This window comes from Salvelinus namaycush, chromosome 19 (genome assembly GCF_016432855.1).
Source record: "Salvelinus namaycush isolate Seneca chromosome 19, SaNama_1.0, whole genome shotgun sequence".
In the NCBI taxonomy this organism is placed as follows: domain Eukaryota; kingdom Metazoa; phylum Chordata; class Actinopteri; order Salmoniformes; family Salmonidae; genus Salvelinus; species Salvelinus namaycush.
Genome location: NC_052325.1, coordinates 1310360 through 1329691, shown reverse-complemented (window position 1 = coordinate 1329691; position 19332 = coordinate 1310360). Strand labels below are relative to the sequence as shown.

Below are 19332 nucleotides of genomic sequence, written 5' to 3'. Positions count from 1 at the left end.
TAGTTTTTAGGGATGCAACTGCATCTAGGGTATTGCGCAAGGTTAAATTGAGGTCCTCAGTTAGGTGGTTAACTGATTTTTGTCCTCTGACGTCCTTGGGTAGGCAGAAGGAGTCTGGAAGGGCATCAAGGAATCTTTGTGTTGTCTGAGAATTTATAGCATGACTTTTGATGCTCCTTGGTTGGGGTCTGAGCAGATTATTTGTTGCGATTTCAAGCGTAATAAAATGGTGGTCTGATAGTCCAGGATTATGAGGAAAAACATTAAGATCTACAACATTTAGTCCATGGGACAAAAGTAGGTCCAGAGTATGACTGTGGCAGTGAGTAGGTCAGGAGACATGTTGGACAAAACCCACTGAGTCGATGATGGCTCCGAAAGACTTTTGGAGTGGGTCTGTGAACTTTTCCATGTGAATATTAAAATCACCAAAAATTGGAATATTATCTGCTATGACTACAAGGTCCGATAGGAATTCAGGGAACTCAGTGAGGAACGCTGTATATGGCCCAGGAGGCCTGTAAACAGTAGCTATAAAAAGTGATTGAGTAGGATGCATAGATTTCATGACTAGAAGCTCAAAAGACGAAAACGTCATTTTTTTTGGTAAATTGAAATTTGCTATCGTAAATGTTAGCAACACCTCCGCCTTTGCGGGATGCACGGGGGATATGGTCACTAGTGTAACCAGGAGGTGAGACCTCATTTAACACAGTAAATTCTTCAGGTTTAAGCCATGTTTCAGTCAGGCCAATCACATCAAGATTATGATCAGTGATTAGTTCATTGACTATAACTGCCTTTGAAGTGAGGGATCTAACATTAAGTAGCCCTATTTTGAGATGTGAGGTATCACAACCTCTTTCAATAATGGCAGGAAAGGAGGAGGTCTTTATTCCATTGAGATTGCTAAGGCGAACACCGCCATGTTTAGTTTTGCCCAACCTAGGTCGAGACACAGACACAGTCTCAATGGAGATAGCTGAGCTGACTACAGTGACTGTGCAAGTGGCAGACTCCACTAAGCTGGCATGCTGGCTAACAGCCTGCTGCCTGTCCTGCACCCTATCTCATTGTGGAGCTAGGGGAGTTAGAGCCCTGTCTATGTTCGTAGATAAGATGAGAGCACCCCTCCAGCTAGGATGGAGTCCGTCACTCCTCAGCAGGCCAGGCTTGGTCCTGTTTGTGGGTGACTCCCAGAAAGAGGGCCAATTATCTACAAATTCTATCTTTTGGGAGGGGCAGAAAACAGTTTTCAACCAGCGATTGAGTTGTGGGACTTTGCTGTAGAGCTCATCACTCCCACTAACTGGGAGGGGGCCAGAGACAATTACTTGATGCCGACACATCTTTCTAGCTGATTTACACGCTGAAGCTATGTTGTGCTTGGTGACCTCTGACTGTTTCATCCTAACATCGTTGGTGCCGAAATGGATAACAATATCCCTATACTCTCTACACTCGCCAGTTTTAGCTTTAGCCAGCACCATCTTCAGATTAGCCTTAACATCGGTAGCCCTGCCCCCTGGTAAACAGTGTATGATCGCTGGATGATTCGTTTTAAGTCTAATACTGCGGGTAATGGAGTCGCCAATGACTAGGGTTTTCAATTTGTCAGAGCTAATGGTGGGTGCCTTCGGCCTCTCAGACCCCGTAACGGGAGGAGTGGAGACAAGAGAAGACTCAGCCTCAGACTCCGACTCGCTACATAATGGGGAAAACCGGTTGAAAGTTTCTGTCGGCTGAATGAGCGACACCAGTTGAGCATTCCTACAGCATTTCCCTCCAGAAGCCATGAGAAAGTTGTCCGGCTGCGGGGACCGTGCGAGGGGATTTATACTAACGTTACTATCTGTACTTACTGGTGGCACAGACGCTGTTTCATCCTTTCCTACACTGAAATTACCCTTGCCTAACGATTGCGTCTGAAGCTGGGCTTGCAGCACAGCTATCCTCGCCATAAGGCAATCGTTCTCCTGTATGTTATGAGTACAGCGACTGCCATTAGAAGGCATCATGTTAATGTTACTACTTAGCTTCGGCTGTTGAAGGTGCTGACGAACCATGTCCAGATAAAGCGTCCGGAGTGACAAAGTTGAATGAGGGAAAAAAGTTGTGAGGGAAAAACTAAAAATATAAACGGTAATTAAAAAGTAAAAACCGTAAAGTTGTCAGGTAGCAAAGTAAGGTCGGCAACAAAACGCACAGCAAGTTCAAGAGGAAGTGACGGTGCAGAGTAGCGCTGACAAGACGAAAAATCAAACACTGTTATATTAGTATTATGTTAGAATGTATTATATATATATTATTATTATCTGTCCGACACAAATACGGGCTGGGTAGAGATAGAAGGCAGGCTGCGGTGAGGCCATGTAGTTAGTCTTTCAGCTCTAGTCCTCTCACAATCTGTTCTCTCTCTCTCTCTCTCTCTCTCTCTCTCTCTCTCTCTCTCTCTCTCTCTCTCTCTCTCTCTCTCTCTCTCTCTCTCGCTCTCTCTCTCTCTCTCTCTCTCTCTCTCACACACACACACACACACACACACACACACACACACACACACACACACACACACACACACACACACACACACACACACACACACACACACACACACACACACACACACACACACACACAGCCCTCCATATGTACTCAATTACAGCAATTACCAAAATAAAACACGGGGTCGTTTCATTCGGCAGCCCTAACCTGGGGTTATCCAATCAGTAAAGCCGGTCATCCCATCCTGTTAGATGATTGGATTATCAGACCGAATCAAAAGTTCTGTCTTCGTTTTGGCCGTCCTTTCATTTCCTCGTTAGACTGATAATGAAGTGATTAATGCACATATGGTTGGTCTTTCTCTCTCTCTCTCTCTCTCTCTCTATGTTTCTCTCTCCCTCTCCCCCTCTGTCTGTGAACTTGGGTCAAGAGGAACATTGTTCCGGTCCATTCTCTCTCTCTCTCTCTCTCTCTCTCTCCCTCTCTCTCTCCCTTTCTCTCTCTCTTTTGTCCCTCTTGTCCCTCTCAGTCTCTCTCTCTCCCTCCTTGTCTGAGACCCACTACAGTTAAAGGGTTTTCCCAGACCCTTTCCAAATCCTGCCAGACAATCTTTCCATTGTCCAGGGTGGAGGAGTGGAGGGCCTATCATCATCAAGGCCAGGGTTTGTTAGTTGTTTAACCTGGGAGGTCCTGTCCCATCCGGATCCCCTTTTTTCCCGCCAGGGTTAGACTAGTTCAGCCCGTCGCTATAGTGAGCCTGAAACAGCGCCGGTGAGATCCAGAGAAAGTACGTTGGCGTAGAGAGAAAAGATGCTAATACAAAGCAAAGGACCACACTTATAGCAAAGTCCATCGTTTTAGCGAGTCTCAAACATCACAGTCTGAGTCTGAAATTGGCCAGACCCCCACCCCCCCCACCCCACCCCCTTATATGGGGATACTGTTGAGATTTGGAGAACGGAGTTGAATGGAGAGTTTGAATGGAGTTTGAATGGAGTTTGAATGGATTTTGAATGGAGAGTTTGAATGGAGTTTGAATGGAGAGTTTGAATGGAGTTTGAATGGAGAGTTTGAATGGAGTTTGAACGGAGTTTGAATGGAGAGTTTGAATGGAGAGTTTGAATGGAGTTTGAATGGAGTGTTTGAATGGAGTTTGAACGGAGTTTGAACGGAGTTTGAATGGAGAGTTTGAATGGAGAGTTTGAATGGAGTTTGAATGGAGTTTGAATGGTTTGAATGGAGTTTGAATGGAGAGTTTGAATGGAGAGTTTGAACGGAGTTTGAATGGAGTTTGAATGGAGAGTTTGAATGGAGAGTTTGAATGGAGAGTTTGAATGGAGTTTGAACGGAGTTTGAATGGAGAGTTTGAATGGAGAGTTTGAATGGAGTTTGAACGGAGTTTGAATGGAGAGTTTGAATGGAGAGTTTGAATGGAGTTTGAATGGAGTTTGAATGGAGTTTGAATGGAGTTTGAACGGAGTTTGAACGGAGTTTGAATGGAGTTTAAATGGAGAGTTTGAATGGAGAGTTTGAACAGAGTTTGAATGGAGTTTGAATGGAGTTTGAATGGAGAGTTTGAACGGAGTTTGAATGGAGTTTGAATGGAGTTTGAATGGAGTTTGAACGGAGTTTGAATGGAGAGTTTGAACGGAGTTTGAATGGAGAGTTTGAATGGAGTTTGAATGGAGTTTGAACGGAGTTTGAATGGAGAGTTTGAATGGAGTTTGAATGGAGTTTGAATGGAGTTTGAACGGAGTTTGATGAGGACGTGTTATTTCAGATTATGGTCGTCTGAAACAAAACTGTAGCTACAATGCCAGTTCTTTCTGTTATATTTGGGTTAAATGCTTCCTAGAGGTACAATCTGCAATATCTGCTTGGTGCTATTCATTGATCATAGCAGATCATAGGAGATCATAGGAGATCACAGCAGATCATAGGAGGTCATAGAAGATAATAGGATATCATAGCAGATCATAGGAGATCACAGCAGATCATAGGAGATCATAGCAGATCATAGCAGATCTTAGGAGATCATAGGAGGGCATAGAAGATAATAGGAGATCATAGCAGATCATATCAGATCATAGATCATAGCAGATCTCGGGAGATCACAGTAGATCATAACATATTATAGGAGATCACAACAGATCATAGGAGATCATAGGAGATCATAGGAGATCATAGGAGATCACAGCAGATCATAGCAGATCATAGGAGATCACAGCAAATCATAACAGATTATAGGAGATCACAGGAGATCATATGAGATCATATGAGATCATAGCAGATCATAGATCATAGCAGATCCTAGCAGATCACAGAATAGTATAGGAGATCGCAGGAGATCATAGGAGATTATATGAGATCACATGAGATCATAGGAGATCATAGGAGACCATAGCAGATCATAGGAGACCATAGCAGATCATAGGGGATCATAGCAGATCTTAGGAGATCATAGGAGTTAATAGAAGATAATAGGAGATCATAGCAGATCATAGCAGATCATAGATCATAGCAGATATTAGGAGATCACAGCAGATCATAACAGATTATAGGAGATCATAGGAGATCACAGCAGATCAAAGCAGATCACAGCAGATCATAACAGATTATAGGAGATCACAGCAGATCATAGGAGATCATAGGAGATCACAGCAGATCAAAGCAGATCACAGCAAATCATAACAGATTATAGGAGATCACATGAGATTATAGGAGATCACGAGATCATAAGAGATCATAGCAGATCATAGATCATAGCAGATCTTAGGAGATCACAGCAGATCATAACAGAGTATAGGAGATCACAGCAGATCATAGGAGATCATAGGAGGTCACAGGAGATCATAGGAGGTCACAGGAGATCATAGGAGATTGTAGGAGATCACAGCAGATCATAGGAGATCACAGCAGATCATAGGAGATCATAGGAGGTCACAGGAGATCATAGGAGATCACATGAGATCATAGGAGATTATAGGCAATCACATGAGATCATATGAGATCATAGGATATTATAGGAGATCACAGGGGATCATATGAGATCATTGCAGATCATAGGAGATCATAGCATATCATAAGAGGTCATAACGGATCATAGGAGATCATAGCAGATCAAAGGAGGTTACTAGATGTAGTTGTATCCCTTATGCTTTTCCTCTCTAGAAGTGGATTTGTGTTTGGTCTTCCTTGCCATTTGGTTCTGTAGAATTCCCAGCAGGCAAAGCTGTCTTTCAGCATTACAACCAGCTTACAACATTTCAACTTGTGTTCCTCTCTAGTATTGAATGTCTGGAATAGCTCAATCAGTCTAAGCACAGGAGGTTGGTGGGACCTTAATTGGGGAGGACGGGCTAGTGATAATGACTGGAGCGGCATCAGTGGAATGGTATCAAATACATCAATCGCATGGTTTCCATGGTTTCCATGGGTTTGATGCCGTCCCACTCGCTCCGTTCCAGCCATTAGTATGAGCCGTCCTCCCCTCACCAGCCCTCCACTGAGTCTGAGGTGAATTAGGACATTTGGACAATTTCTACAATGCCCTCTGACTAGGGCCTGTATACTGTAGCAGTCTGATCTCTATTCACAATAACTGTCTTTTTCAATAATCAACAGAGGAAACTTAATTTTCATTCGTCGTAAAATGATTGAAAAGAAGGTTTCTGGTCTGCAGTTAACACTAATGCTGTCGTGGCCTCAAACCAACCCCCCTTTCCACTTATCACATTACCACAGGATGTGACTGTTAGGTTGGAATTTGTAGAACGACTATACGGTATGATTTACACAGTGTTGTGGATAGAGATGACGTCGTTACAGTGGGTGTAGTGGTGGTTATGACAGGGCCGGTAAATGGACCGCGGATGATGTGAGCAGAGTAGCTCTGTCCTTTAATGTTACCCTGGCAACCAGTACGCACCATCTGTGCTAGTGTGGCCCTCTTCACCTAGTCGGTCTCTCTCTCTCTCTCTCACTCCTTTCTTTCTTTCTCTCTTTTTTTCTCACTCTCACTCACTTAGAAAACGTGCACACGAGTATGATTGTGTTAGCTTACTGCGTCACTCAATTTTAATTCATGAAGTCCAGTCTTGTACAGCATATCAAGTTTGGCAGTTTTTTATTATTATCGCCACACAGACTCTATAAACATTTCAAAGGTTTTGTTTTCCTCAGATATTGGCTGTGTGTGTGTGTGTGTGTGTGTCAGACAGAGCCACCGTTACCATGTGTGTGTGTGCGTGCACGTGCCTCCGTGCATGTATGTATGTATGTATGTTACAACCGAGTCCTCGGGTATTCAGGTCCCCAGGTATTCAGGTCCTCAGGTATTCAGGTCCTCAGGTATGCAGATCTTCAGGTCCTCAGGTATTCAGGTCCTCGGGTATTCAGGTCATCAGGTATTCAGGTCCTCAGGTATTCAGATCTTCATGTCCTCAGGTATTCAGGTCCTCAGGTCCTCAGGTACTCAGATCTTCAGGTCCTCAGGTATTCAGGTCCTCATGTATTCAGGTATTCAGGTATTCAGGTCCTCAGGTATTCAGGTCCTCAGGTATTCAGATCTTCATGTCCTCAGGCATTCAGGTCCTCAGGTATTCAGATCTTCATGTCCTCAGGTATTCAGGTCCTCAGGTCCTCAGGTATTCAGGTCTTCAAGTCTTCAAGTCTTCAGGTCCTCAAGTCCTCAGGTCCTCAGGTCCTCAGGTCCCCAGGTATTCAGGTCCTCAGGTATTCAGGTCCTCAGGTATGCAGATCTTCAGGTCCTCAGGTATTCAGGTCCTCGGGTATTCAGGTCATCAGGTATTCAGGTCCTCAGGTATTCAGATCTTCATGTCCTCAGGTATTCAGGTCCTCAGGTCCTCAGGTACTCAGATCTTCAGGTCCTCAGGTATTCAGGTCCTCATGTATTCAGGTATTCAGGTATTCAGGTCCTCAGGTATTCAGGTCCTCAGGTATTCAGATCTTCATGTCCTCAGGCATTCAGGTCCTCAGGTATTCAGATCTTCATGTCCTCAGGTATTCAGGTCCTCAGGTCCTCAGGTATTCAGGTCTTCAAGTCTTCAAGTCTTCAGGTCCTCAAGTCCTCAGGTCCTCAGGTCCTCAGGTCCTCAGGTCCTCTAGTCCTCAGGTCCTCAGGTCCTCAGGTCCTCAGTTATTCAGTTATTCAGTTCCTCAGGTTCTCGGGTCCTCGGGTCATCGGGTCCTCGGGTCCTGAGGTCATCGGGTCCTCGGGTCCTGAGGTCATCGGGTCCTCGGGTCATTGGGTCATCGGGTCCTCGGGTCATCAGGTCCTCGGGTCATCGGGTCATCAGGTCCTGAGGTCTGATCAGATGTGAATTATAAACCCTGTGACACAGACAAGTCTCACCCAACCTCTTCCTGGAAGAGCACAAGCGTGACTCGCATTAGTGCAAAGCTCATTTAACACATCAGGCTCCTGTTCACCACCAGGCCTCCACCTCCTGTTCACCACCAGGCCTCCACCTCCTATTAACCACCAGGCCTCCACCTCCTATTCACCACCAGGCCTCCACCTCCTGTTCACCACCAGGCCTCCACCTCCTGTTCACCACCAGGCCTCCACCTCCTGTTCACCACCGGGCCTCCACCTCCTATTCACCACCGGGCCTCCACCTCCTGTTCACCACCGGGCCTCCACCTCCTGTTCACCACCGGGTCTCCACCTCCTGTTCACCACCAGGCCTCCACCTCCTGTTCACCACCAGGCCTCCACCTCCTATTCACCACCAGGCCTCCACCTCCTATTCACCACCAGGCCTCCACCTCCTGTTCACCACCAGGCCTCCACCTCCTATTCACCACCAGGCCTCCACCTCCTATTCACCACCAGGCCTCCACCTCCTGTTCACCACCAGGCCTCCACCTCCTGTTCACCACCAGGCCTCCACCTCCTGTTCACCACCAGGCCTCCACCTCCTGTTCACCACCGGGCCTCCACCTCCTGTTCACCACCGGGCCTCCACCTCCTGTTCACCACCAGGCCTCCACCTCCTGTTCACCACCAGGCCTCCACCTCCTATTCACCACCAGGCCTCCACCTCCTATACACCACCAGGCCTCCACCTCCTGTTCACCACCAGGCCTCCACCTCCTGTTCACCACCAGGCCTCCACCTCCTTCACCACCAGGCCTCCTCCTCCTGTTCACCACCAGGCCTTCACCTCCTGTTCACCACCAGGCCTCCACCTCCTGTTCACCACCAGGCCTCCACCTCCTATTCACCACCAGGCCTCCACCTCCTGTTCACCACCAGGCCTCCACCTCCTGTTCACCACTAGGCCTCCACCTCCTTCACCACCAGGCCTCCACCTCCTGTTCACCACCAGGCCTCCACCTCCTGTTCACCACTAGGCCTCCACCTCCTGTTCACCACCAGGCCTCCACCTCCTATTCACCACCGGGCCTCCACCTCCTGTTCACCACTAGGCCTCCACCTCCTGTTCACCACTAGGCCTCCACTTCCTGTTCACCACCAGGCCTCCACCTCCTGTTCACCACCGGGCCTCCACCTCCTGTTCACCACCGGGCCTCCACCTCCTGTTCACCACCGGGCCTCCACCTCCTATTCACCACCAGACCTCCACCTCCTGTTCACCACCAGGCCTCCACCTCCTATTCACCACCAGGCCTCCACCTCCTATTCACCACCAGGCCTCCACCTCCTATTCACCACCAGGCCTCCACCTCCTATTCACCACCAGGCCTCCACCTCCTTACCAGCTCCCCTTGACAGTCAGACAGAGGAATCGTTCCAAATGTGAACCCTGCTCCCTTGATAGTACATAAGAGCTCTGGGCCCTTTGGAATGCAGACGAAGACAGTCAGGCAGGTAGAAGACAGTCAGGCAGGTAGAAGACAGTCAGGCAGGTAGAAGACGGTCAGGCAGGTAGAAGACGGTCAGGCAGGTAGAAGACAGTCAGGCAGGTAGAAGACGGTTAATGGGAAATAAAGGGAACTGGGTTATTGAAGACCAAGTTAATTCATCAATAGTTTCACTGTCTAGCTCCTTAGAAAGAGAACAACTGTCTAGCTCCTTAGAACCACTGTCTAATTCCTTAGAAAGAGAACCACTGTCTAGCTCCTTAGAAAGAGAACCACTGCCTAGCTCCTTAGAAAGAGAACCACTGTCTAGCTCATTAGAAAGAGAACCACTGTCTAGCTCCTTAGAAATAGAACCACTGTCTAGCTCCTTAGAAAGATAACCCCTGTCTAGCTCCTTAGAAAGAGAACCACTGTCTAGCTCATTAGAAAGAGAACCACTGTCTAGCTCATTAGAAAGAGAACCACTGTCTAGCTCCTTAGAAAGAGAACCACTGTCTAATTCCTTAGAAATAGAACCACTGTCTAGCTCCTTAGAAAGAGAACCACTGTCTAGCTCCTTAGAAAGAGGACCACTGTCTAGCTCCTTAGAAAGAGAACCACTGTCTAGCTCCTTAGAAAGAGAACCACTGTCTAGCTCATTAGAAAGAGAACCACTGTCTAGCTCCTAAGAAAGAGAACCCCTGTCTAGCTCCTTAGAAAGAGAATCACTGTCTAGCTCCTTAGACAGAGAACCACTGTCTAGCTCAATAGAAAGAGAACCACTGTCTAGCTCCTTAGAAAGAGAACCACTGTCTAGGTCCTTAGAAAGAGAACCACTGTCTAGGTCCTTAGAAAGAGAACCACTGTCTAATTCCTTAGAAATAGAACCACTGTCTAGCTCCTTAGAAAGATAACCACTGTCTAGCTCCTTAGAACCACTGTCTAGCTCCTTAGAAAGAGAACCACTGTCGAGCTCCTTAGAAACATAACCACTGTCTAGCTCCTTAGAAAGAGAACCACTGTCTAGCTCCTTAGTACCACTGTCTAGCTCCTTAGAAAGAGAACCACTGTCTAGCTCCTTAGAAAGATAACCACTGTCTAGCTCCTTAGACAGAGAACCACTGTCTAGCTCAATAGAAAGAGAACCACTGTCTAGCTCCTTAGAACCACTGTCTAGCTCAATAGAAAGAGAACCACTGTCTAACTTCTTAGAAAGAGAACCACTGTCTAGCTCCTTAGAGAGAGAACCACTGTCTAGCTCCTTAGAAAGAGAACCACTGTCTAGCTCCTTAGAAAGATAACCACTGTCTAGCTCCTTAGAAAGAGAACCACTGTCTAGCTCCTTAGAAAGAGGACCACTGTCTAGCTCCTTAGAAAGAGAACCACTGTCTAGCTCCTTAGAAAGATAACCACTGTCTAGCTCCTTAGAAAGAGAACCACTGTCTAGCTCCTTAGAAAGATAACCACTGTCTAGCTCCTTAGAAAGAGAACCACTGTCTAGCTCCTTAGAAAGAAAACAACTGTCTAGCTCCTTAGAAAGAGAACAACTGTCTAGCTCCTTAGACAGAGAACCACTGTCTAGCTCCTTAGAAATAGAACCCCTGTCTAGCTCCTTAGAAAGAGAACCACTGTCTAGCTCCTTAGAAAGAGAACCACTGTCTAGCTCCTTAGAAGGAGAACAACTGTCTAGCTCCTTAGAACCACTGTCTAGCTCCTTAGAACCACTGTCTAGCTCCTTAGAAAGAGAACCACTGTCTAGCTCCTTAGAAAGAGAACCACGGTCTAGCTCCTTAGAAAGAGAACCACTGTCTAGCTGTTTAGAAAGAGGACCACTGTCTAGCTCCTTAGAAAGATAACCATTGTCTAGCTCCTTAGAAAGAGAACCACTGTCTAGCTCCTTAGAACCACTGTCTAGCTCCTTAGAACCACTGTCTAGCTCATTGGAAAGAGAACCACTGTCTAGCTCCTTAGAACCACTGTCTAGCTCCTTAGAACCACTGTCTAGCTCATTAGAACCACTGTCTAGCTCATTGGAAAGAGAACCACTGTCTAACTCCTTAGAACCACTGTCTAGCTCCTTAGAAAGAGAACCACTGTCTAGCTCCTTAGAAGGAGAACAACTGTCTAGCTCCTTAGAACCACTGTCTAGCTCCTTAGAACCACTGTCTAGCTCCTTAGAAAGAGAACCACTGTCTAGCTCCTTAGAAAGAGAACCACTGTCTAGCTCCTTAGAAAGAGAACCACTGTCTAGCTGTTTAGAAAGAGAACCACTGTCTAGCTCCTTAGAAAGAGAACCACTGTCTAGCTCCTTAGAACCCCTGTCTAGCTCCTTAGAACCACTGTCTAGCTCCTTAGAACCACTGTCTAGCTCATTGGAAAGAGAACCACTGTCTAGCTCCTTAGAACCACTGTCTAGCTCCTTAGAAAGAGAACCACTGTCTAGCTCTTTAGAACCACTGTCTAGCTCCTTAGAAAGAGAACCACTGTCTAGCTCCTTAGAAGGAGAACAACTGTCTAGCTCCTTAGAAGGAGAACAACTGTCTAGCTCCTTAGAACCACTGCCTAGCTCCTTAGAACCACTGTCTAGCTCCTTGGTAAGAGAACCACTGTCTAGCTCCTTGGTAAGAGAACCACTGTCTAGCTCCTTAGAACCACTGTCTAGCTCCTTAGAAAGAGAACCACTGTCTAGCTCCTTAGAACCACTGTCTAGCTCCTTAGAAAGAGAACCACTGTCTAGCTCCTTAGAAAGAGAACCACTGTCTAGGTCCTTAGAAAGAGAACCACTGTCTAGCTCCTTAGAAAGAGAACCACTGTCTAGCTCCTTAGAAAGAGAACCACTGTCTAGCTCCTTAGAACCACTGTCTAGCTCCTTAGAAAGAGAACCTCTGTCTAGCTCCTTAGAAAGAGAACCACTGTCTAGCTCCTTAGAAAGAGAACCACTGTCTAGCTCCTTAGAAAGAGAACCACTGTCTAGCTCCTTAGAAAGAGAACCACTGTCTAGCTCCTTAGAACCACTGTCTAGCTCCTTAGAAAGAGAACCTCTGTCTAGCTACCTCATCAGAGCAACAAGCCTTCCCTTTTCACTGCACTGCTATGGTACGCATCCCAAATGGCATCCTATTCCCTCTTTAGTGCACTACTTTAGACCAGTATCCTATTGGCATCCTATTCCCTCTTTAGTGCACTACTCTTCAGCAGAGCCCCGGTTACAAGTAGCGGACTATATAGTGGAATAGGGTGCTGTTTCACAGCCGTTTGGTCTGTGTTTCTGTGTCTTCGTTGGCATTTAAAGCAAGATCAATTGTGAGAATTGGTGTCTCCACTTCAAAGCTGAAGACAGTATTCTCAACAGGTGCTGACCTTCTGGCATTCCTCTCCTCTCAGAGGTAGTACCTCCCGTCTACAGCTAGCCTGGCAGGAATTCTGGTAATACCTCCCGTCTACAGCCAGCCTGGCAGGAATTCTGGTAATACCTCCCGTCTACAGCTAGCCTGGCAGGAAATCTGGTAATACCTCCCGTCTACAGCTAGCCTGGCAGGAATTCTGGTAGTACCTGCCGTCTACAGCTAGCCTGGCAGGAAATCTGGTAATACCTCCCGTCTACAGCTAGCCTGGCAGGAAATCTGGTAATACCTCCCGTCTACAGCTAGCCTGGCAGGAATTCTGGTAATACCTCCCGTCTACAGCTAGCCTGGCAGGAAATCTGGTAATACCTCCCGTCTACAGCTAGCCTGGCAGGAATTCTGGTAATACCTCCCGTCTACAGCTAGCCTGGCAGGAAATCAGATTAATAAGGACAGGGGGTGCTGTTTTCACTTTTGGGGAAAATCGTATCCAATTTAAACGGCCTCGTACTCAATTCTTGCTCGTACAATATGCATATTATTATTAATATTGGATAGAAAACACTCTCTAGTTTCTAAAACCGTTCTAATTATTTCTCTAAGTGAAACAGAACTCTTTTTACAGCCCATTTCCTATCCGGAAGTGAGATTTCCAAAAGCGAGGTCTCTCTTCAAGAGCTTGTCTATAAAAGGGCATGTCACTTATGACTGTAGAAACACGTCATACACCTTCCCCTGGGTGTCATGCGGAAGTGAGAGCAGAAATGACTTGATTATCTCGTTCTGGGATTGAATACAACCTCTTGGAGTGAGAGGTCCGCCATTATTTTTTTTTGGAAGGCGCGAAGTTGGACCTGGAATCGCCTCCTGGAAAACCGTCGTTATAGGTGAATATGATCTCCGGCTTCGATTTTATTTGATACATGTCACAATATCATCCTAAAGTATGTTTTTTCAATATAGTTTAATTATATTATTGAAATTTATTCGGGACTTTAGACGTGATGCGTTGGAGGAATTTGTTCAAGAAGGAGAGGTTAGCGCCGCACGGCCAGTGTGCTTGCTAATTCAAGAGGGAAATAGTTCGTTCTGGATCCAAACAAAGACGGTTCTGAACAAAGGACCCCTTGTACAACATTCTGATGGAAGATCAACAAAGATAAGGACCCAATTTGGGATGCTATTTCATATATCTGTCGAACTGTGCTATCGCTACCGTTTGCCTTGAATCAATGCTGTTGTGTGATAGCTATTGTAGTAAGCTAATATAACGATATATTGTGTTTTCGCTGTAAAACACTTCAAAAATCGGAAATATTGGCTGTATTCACAAGATCTTTGTCTTTCATTTGCTATCCACCATATATTTCTCTGAAATGTTTTATGATGAGTAATTAGGTAGTTGACGTTGGTGTCTGTATTTACTCTGGCTACTCCCGTGCTATTTCTGACTGTAGCTATGATGGTAGCAGTAATGTAAAACTGATTTATAGCTCAAATATGCACATTTTTTGAACAAAACATAGATTTATTGTGTAACATGTTATAGGACTGTCATCTGAGGGAGTTGTTTCTAGGTTAGTTAGGTTGGTTCTAGGTTAGTTAGGTTGGCTTTGTGCATGCTACCTGCATGCTACCGGTGCTGTGAAAAATGTCTGTCTGTCTTTTGTATTTGGTGGTGAGCTAACATAAATATACGTGGTGTTTTCGCTGTAAAACATTTTAAAAATCGGAAATATTGGCTATATTCACAAGATCTTTGTCTTTCATTTGCTATCCACCATATATTTTTCTGAAATGTTTTATGATGTGTAATTAGGTAGTTGACGTTGGTGTCTGTATTTACTCTGGCTACTCCCGTGCTATTTCTGACTGTAGCTATGATGGTAGCAGTAATGTAAAACTGATTTATAGCTCAAATATGCACATTTGTTGAACAAAACATAGATTTATTGTGTAACATGTTATAGGACTGTCATCTGAGGGAGTTGTTTCTAGGTTAGTTAGGTTGGTTCTAGGTTAGTTAGGTTGGCTTTGATTTTGCTACCTGTGCTGTGAAAAATGTCTGTGCTTTTTTCTATTTGTTGGTGAGCTAACATAAATATATATTGTGTTTTCCCTGTAAAACATTTAAAAATCGGACATGTTGGCTGGATTCACAAGATGTGTATCTTTCATTAGCTGTATTGGACTTGTTAATGTGTGAAAGTTAAATATTTCTAAAAAAATATTTTTTGAATTTCGCGCTCTGCCTTTTCAGTGGAATGTGGGAGGAGTTCCGCTAGCGGAACGCAGGGGCTAGACAGGTTAAACCCATTCTGGTAATACCTCCCATCTACAGCTAGCCTGGCAGGAATTCTGGTAATACCTCCCGTCTACAGCTAGCCTGGCAGGAATTCTGGTAATACCTCCCGTCTACAGCTAGCCTGGCAGGAATTTAGATTAAAACCCATTCTGGTAATACCTCCCGTCTACAGCTAGCCTGGCAGGAATTCAGATTAAACCCATTCTGGTAATACCTCCCGTCTACAGCTAGCCTGGCAGGAATTTAGATTAAACCCATTCTGGTAATATCTCCCGTCTACAGCTAGCCTGGCAGGAATTCAGATTAAACCCATTCTGGTAATATCTCCCGTCTACAGCTAGCCTGGCAGGAATTCAGATTAAACCCATTCTGGTAATACCTCCCGTCTACAGCTAGCCTGGCAGGAAGTCAGATTAAACCCATTCTGGTAATACCTCCCGTCTACAGCTAGCCTGGCAGGAAGTCAGATTAAACCCATTCTGGTAATACCTCCCGTCTACAGCTAGCCTGGCAGGAATTCAGATTAAAACCCATTCTGGTAATACCTCCCGTCTACAGCTAGCCTGGCAGGAAGTCAGATTAAAACCCATTCTGGTGCTATTTCTACTGCTTCAGAGGAATAGGAGAGCAGTACAAGGCTGACCCGACACACTAATAGACTGTATAAGGTAGCCATAGACAGACAGGAAGCTGAATTCATTCACACCTTCCTCCCAACCCTTTATCCGAAAGACGATACAAAACAAAGACTTTGTCTTTTGGAATGCAACAATGAAACGATACATGTTTGCTATTTTAATACCTATGCTGTATAACACAATGGGAGGGATTTATATGTGAACTGTGATGAAGTCATGGTGTTCCTCTCCTCTTCCCTACACATTATTTTGACCACAAACCTTATGCTGGTAACACACTGAGCCATCCTATGGGGTCTGCTGTGCCATGGTGTCAACCAGGTCTATATATTTAGTGTATATGACCCATGCAGGAATCAAACCCACGACTCCCGAGCGGCGCGGTGGTCTAAGGCACTGCATCTCATCTGCAAGAGGCGTCACTACAGTCCCCTGGTTTGAATCCAGGCTGTATCACATCCGACCGTGATTGGGAGTCCAGTAGGGCGGCGCACAATTGGCCCAGCGTCGTCCGGGTTTGGCCGGGGTAGGCCGTCATTGTAAATAAGAATGTGTTCTTAACTGATTTACCTAGTTAAATAAAGGTTACATTTTTTTTTATGAGAAGAACATGGTGTAAGCCTGCTCAGCCAAAGTCCCCATAGAGTGACCCAGGGTCTAGGATCCAGGCTGTCCAGGTCTTCATAGAGTGACCCAGGGTCTAGGATCCAGGCTGCCCAGGTCTTCATAGAGTGACCCAGGGTCTAGGATCCAGGCTGACCAGCTCCCCCATAGTGTGACCCAGGGTCTAGGATCCAGGCTGTCCAGGTCTTCATAGAGTGACCCAGGGTCTAGGATCCAGGCTGTCCAGGTCTTCATAGTGTGACCCAGGGTCTAGGATCCAGGCTGTCCAGGTCTTCATAGAGTGACCCAGGGTCTAGGATCCAGGCTGACCAGCTCCCCCATAGTGTGACCCAGGGTCTAGGATCCAGGCTGTCCAGGTCTTCATAGTGTGACCCAGGGTCTAGGATCCAGGCTGTCCAGGTCTTCATAGAGTGACCCAGGGTCTAGGATCCAGGCTGACCAGCTCCCCCATAGTGTGACCCAGGGTCTAGGATCCAGGCTGACCAGCTCCCCCATAGAGTGACCCAGGGTCTAGGATCCAGGCTGACCAGCTCCCCCATAGTGTGACCCAGCGTCTAGGATCCAGGCTGACCAGCTCCCCAAAGAGTGACCCAGGGTCTAGGATCCAGGCTGACCACGTCTTCATAGTGTGACCCAGGGTCTAGGATCCAGGCTGTCCAGGTCTTCATAGTGTGACCCAGGGTCTAGGATCCAGGCTGTCCAGGTCTTCATAGTGTGACCCAGGGTCTAGGATCCAGGCTGTCCAGGTCTTCATAGTGTGACCCAGGTCTAGGATCAGGCTGTCCAGGTCTTCATAGAGTGACCCAGGGTCTAGGATCCAGGCTGACCAGCTCCCCCATAGAGTGACCCAGGGTCTAGGATCCAGGCTGACCAGCTCCCCCATAGTGTGACCCAGGGTCTAGGATCCAGGCTGTCCAGGTCTTCATAGTGTGACCCAGGGTCTAGGATCCAGGCTGACCAGCTCCCCCATAGTGTGACCCAGGGTCTAGGATCCAGGCTGTCCAGGTCTTCATAGTGTGACCCAGGGTCTAGGATCCAGGCTGACCAGCTCCCCCATAGTGTGACCCAGGGTCTAGGATCCAGGCTGACCAGCTCCCCCATAGTGTGACCCAGGGTCTAGGATCCAGGCTGTCCAGGTCTTCATAGAGTGACCCAGGGTCTAGGATCCAGGCTGTCCAGGTCTTCATAGTGTGACCCAGGGTCTAGGATCCAGGCTGTCCAGGTCTTCATAGAGTGACCCAGGGTCTAGGATCCAGGCTGTCCAGGTCTTCATAGAGTGATCCAGGGTCTAGGATCCAGGGTGTCCAGGTCTTCATAGTGTGACCCAGACTGTAATATTACTGTATTCATGGTTTATCTCCCTAGTCATACATACAGACTGTAATATTACTGTATTTATGGTTTAACTCCCTAGTCATACATACAGACTGTAATATTACTGTATTCATGGTTTATCTCCCTAGTCATACATACAGACTGTAATATTACTGTATTCATGGTTTATCTCCCTAGTCATACATACAGACTGTAAAATTACTGTATTCATGGTTTATCTCCCTAGTCATACATACAGACTGTAATATTACTGTATTTATGGTTTATCTCCCTAGTCATACATACAGACTGTAAAATTACTGTATTTATGCTTTAACTCCCTAGTCATACAGACAGACTGTAAAATTACTGTATTCAGGGTTTAACTCCCTAGTTATACATACAGACTGTAATATTACTGTATTTATGGTTTATCTCCCTAGTTATACATACAGACTGTAAAATTACTGTATTTATGGTTTAACTCCCTAGTCGTAGATACAGACTGTAATATTACTGTATTCATGGTTTATCTCCCTAGTCATACATACAGACTGTAAAATTACTGTATTCATGGTTTATCTCCCTAGTCATACATACAGACTGTAATATTACTGTATTTATGGTTTATCTCCCTAGTCATACATACAGACTGTAATATTACTGTATTTATGGTTTATCTCCCTAGTCATACATACAGACTATAATATTACTGTATTTATGGTTTATCTCCCTAGTCATACATACAGACTGTAATATTACTGTATTTATGGTTTATCTCCCTAGTCATACATACAGACTGTAAAATTACTGTATTCATGGTTTATCTCCCTAGTCATACATACAGACTGTAATATTACTGTATTTATGGTTTATCTCCCTAGTCATACATACAGACTGTAAAATTACTGTATTCATGGTTTATCTCCCTAGTCATACATACAGACTATAATATTACTGTATTTATGGTTTATCTCCCTAGTCATACATACAGACTGTAATATTACTGTATTTATGGTTTATCTCCCTAGTCATACATACAGACTGTAAAATTACTGTATTCATGGTTTATCTCCCTAGTCATACATACAGACTGTAATATTACTGTATTTATGGTTTATCTCCCTAGTCATACATACAGACTGTAAAATTACTGTATTCATGGTTTATCTCTAGTCATACATACAGACTGTAAAATTACTGTATTCATGGTTTATCTCCCTAGTCATACATACAGACTGTAAAAATACTGTATTTATGGTTTATCTCCCTAGTCATACATACAGACTGTAATATTACTGTATTCATGGTTTATCTCCCTAGTCATACATACAGACTGTAAAATTACTGTATTCATGGTTTATCTCCCTAGTCTACCTACAGACTATAAATTACTGTATTTAGGTTTATCTCCCTAGTCATACCTACAGACTGTAATATTACTGTATTATGGTTATCTCCCTAGTCATACATACAGACTGTAAAATATACTGTATTCATGGTTTATCTCCCTAGTCATACATACAGACTGTAATTACTGTATTTATGGTTATCTCCCTAGTCATACATACAGACTGTAAAATTACTGTTATCATGGTTTATCTCCCTAGTCATACATACAGACTAAAATTACTGTATTTATGGTTTATCTCCCTAGTCATACATACAGACTGTAATATACTGTATTTATGGTTTATCTCCCTAGCCTACATACAGACTGTAAATTACTGTATTCATGGTTTATCTCCCTAGTCATACATACAGACTGTATATTACT

General features: G+C 45.2%; 1 protein-coding gene across 1 annotated transcript; it reads left to right on the top strand.

Moving 5' to 3' along the window:
• The first annotated feature begins 6854 nt into the window (after positions 1 to 6854).
• Positions 6855 to 8880, top strand: LOC120064513 (extensin-1-like). Its single transcript, XM_039015130.1, has 4 exons — positions 6855 to 6996; positions 7125 to 7252; positions 7485 to 7820; positions 7960 to 8880. The coding sequence occupies exons 1-4, from the start codon at positions 6855 to 6857 to the stop codon at positions 8878 to 8880; spliced, it is 1527 nt and encodes a 508-aa protein (XP_038871058.1).
• The last annotated feature ends 10452 nt before the right edge of the window (positions 8881 to 19332 follow it).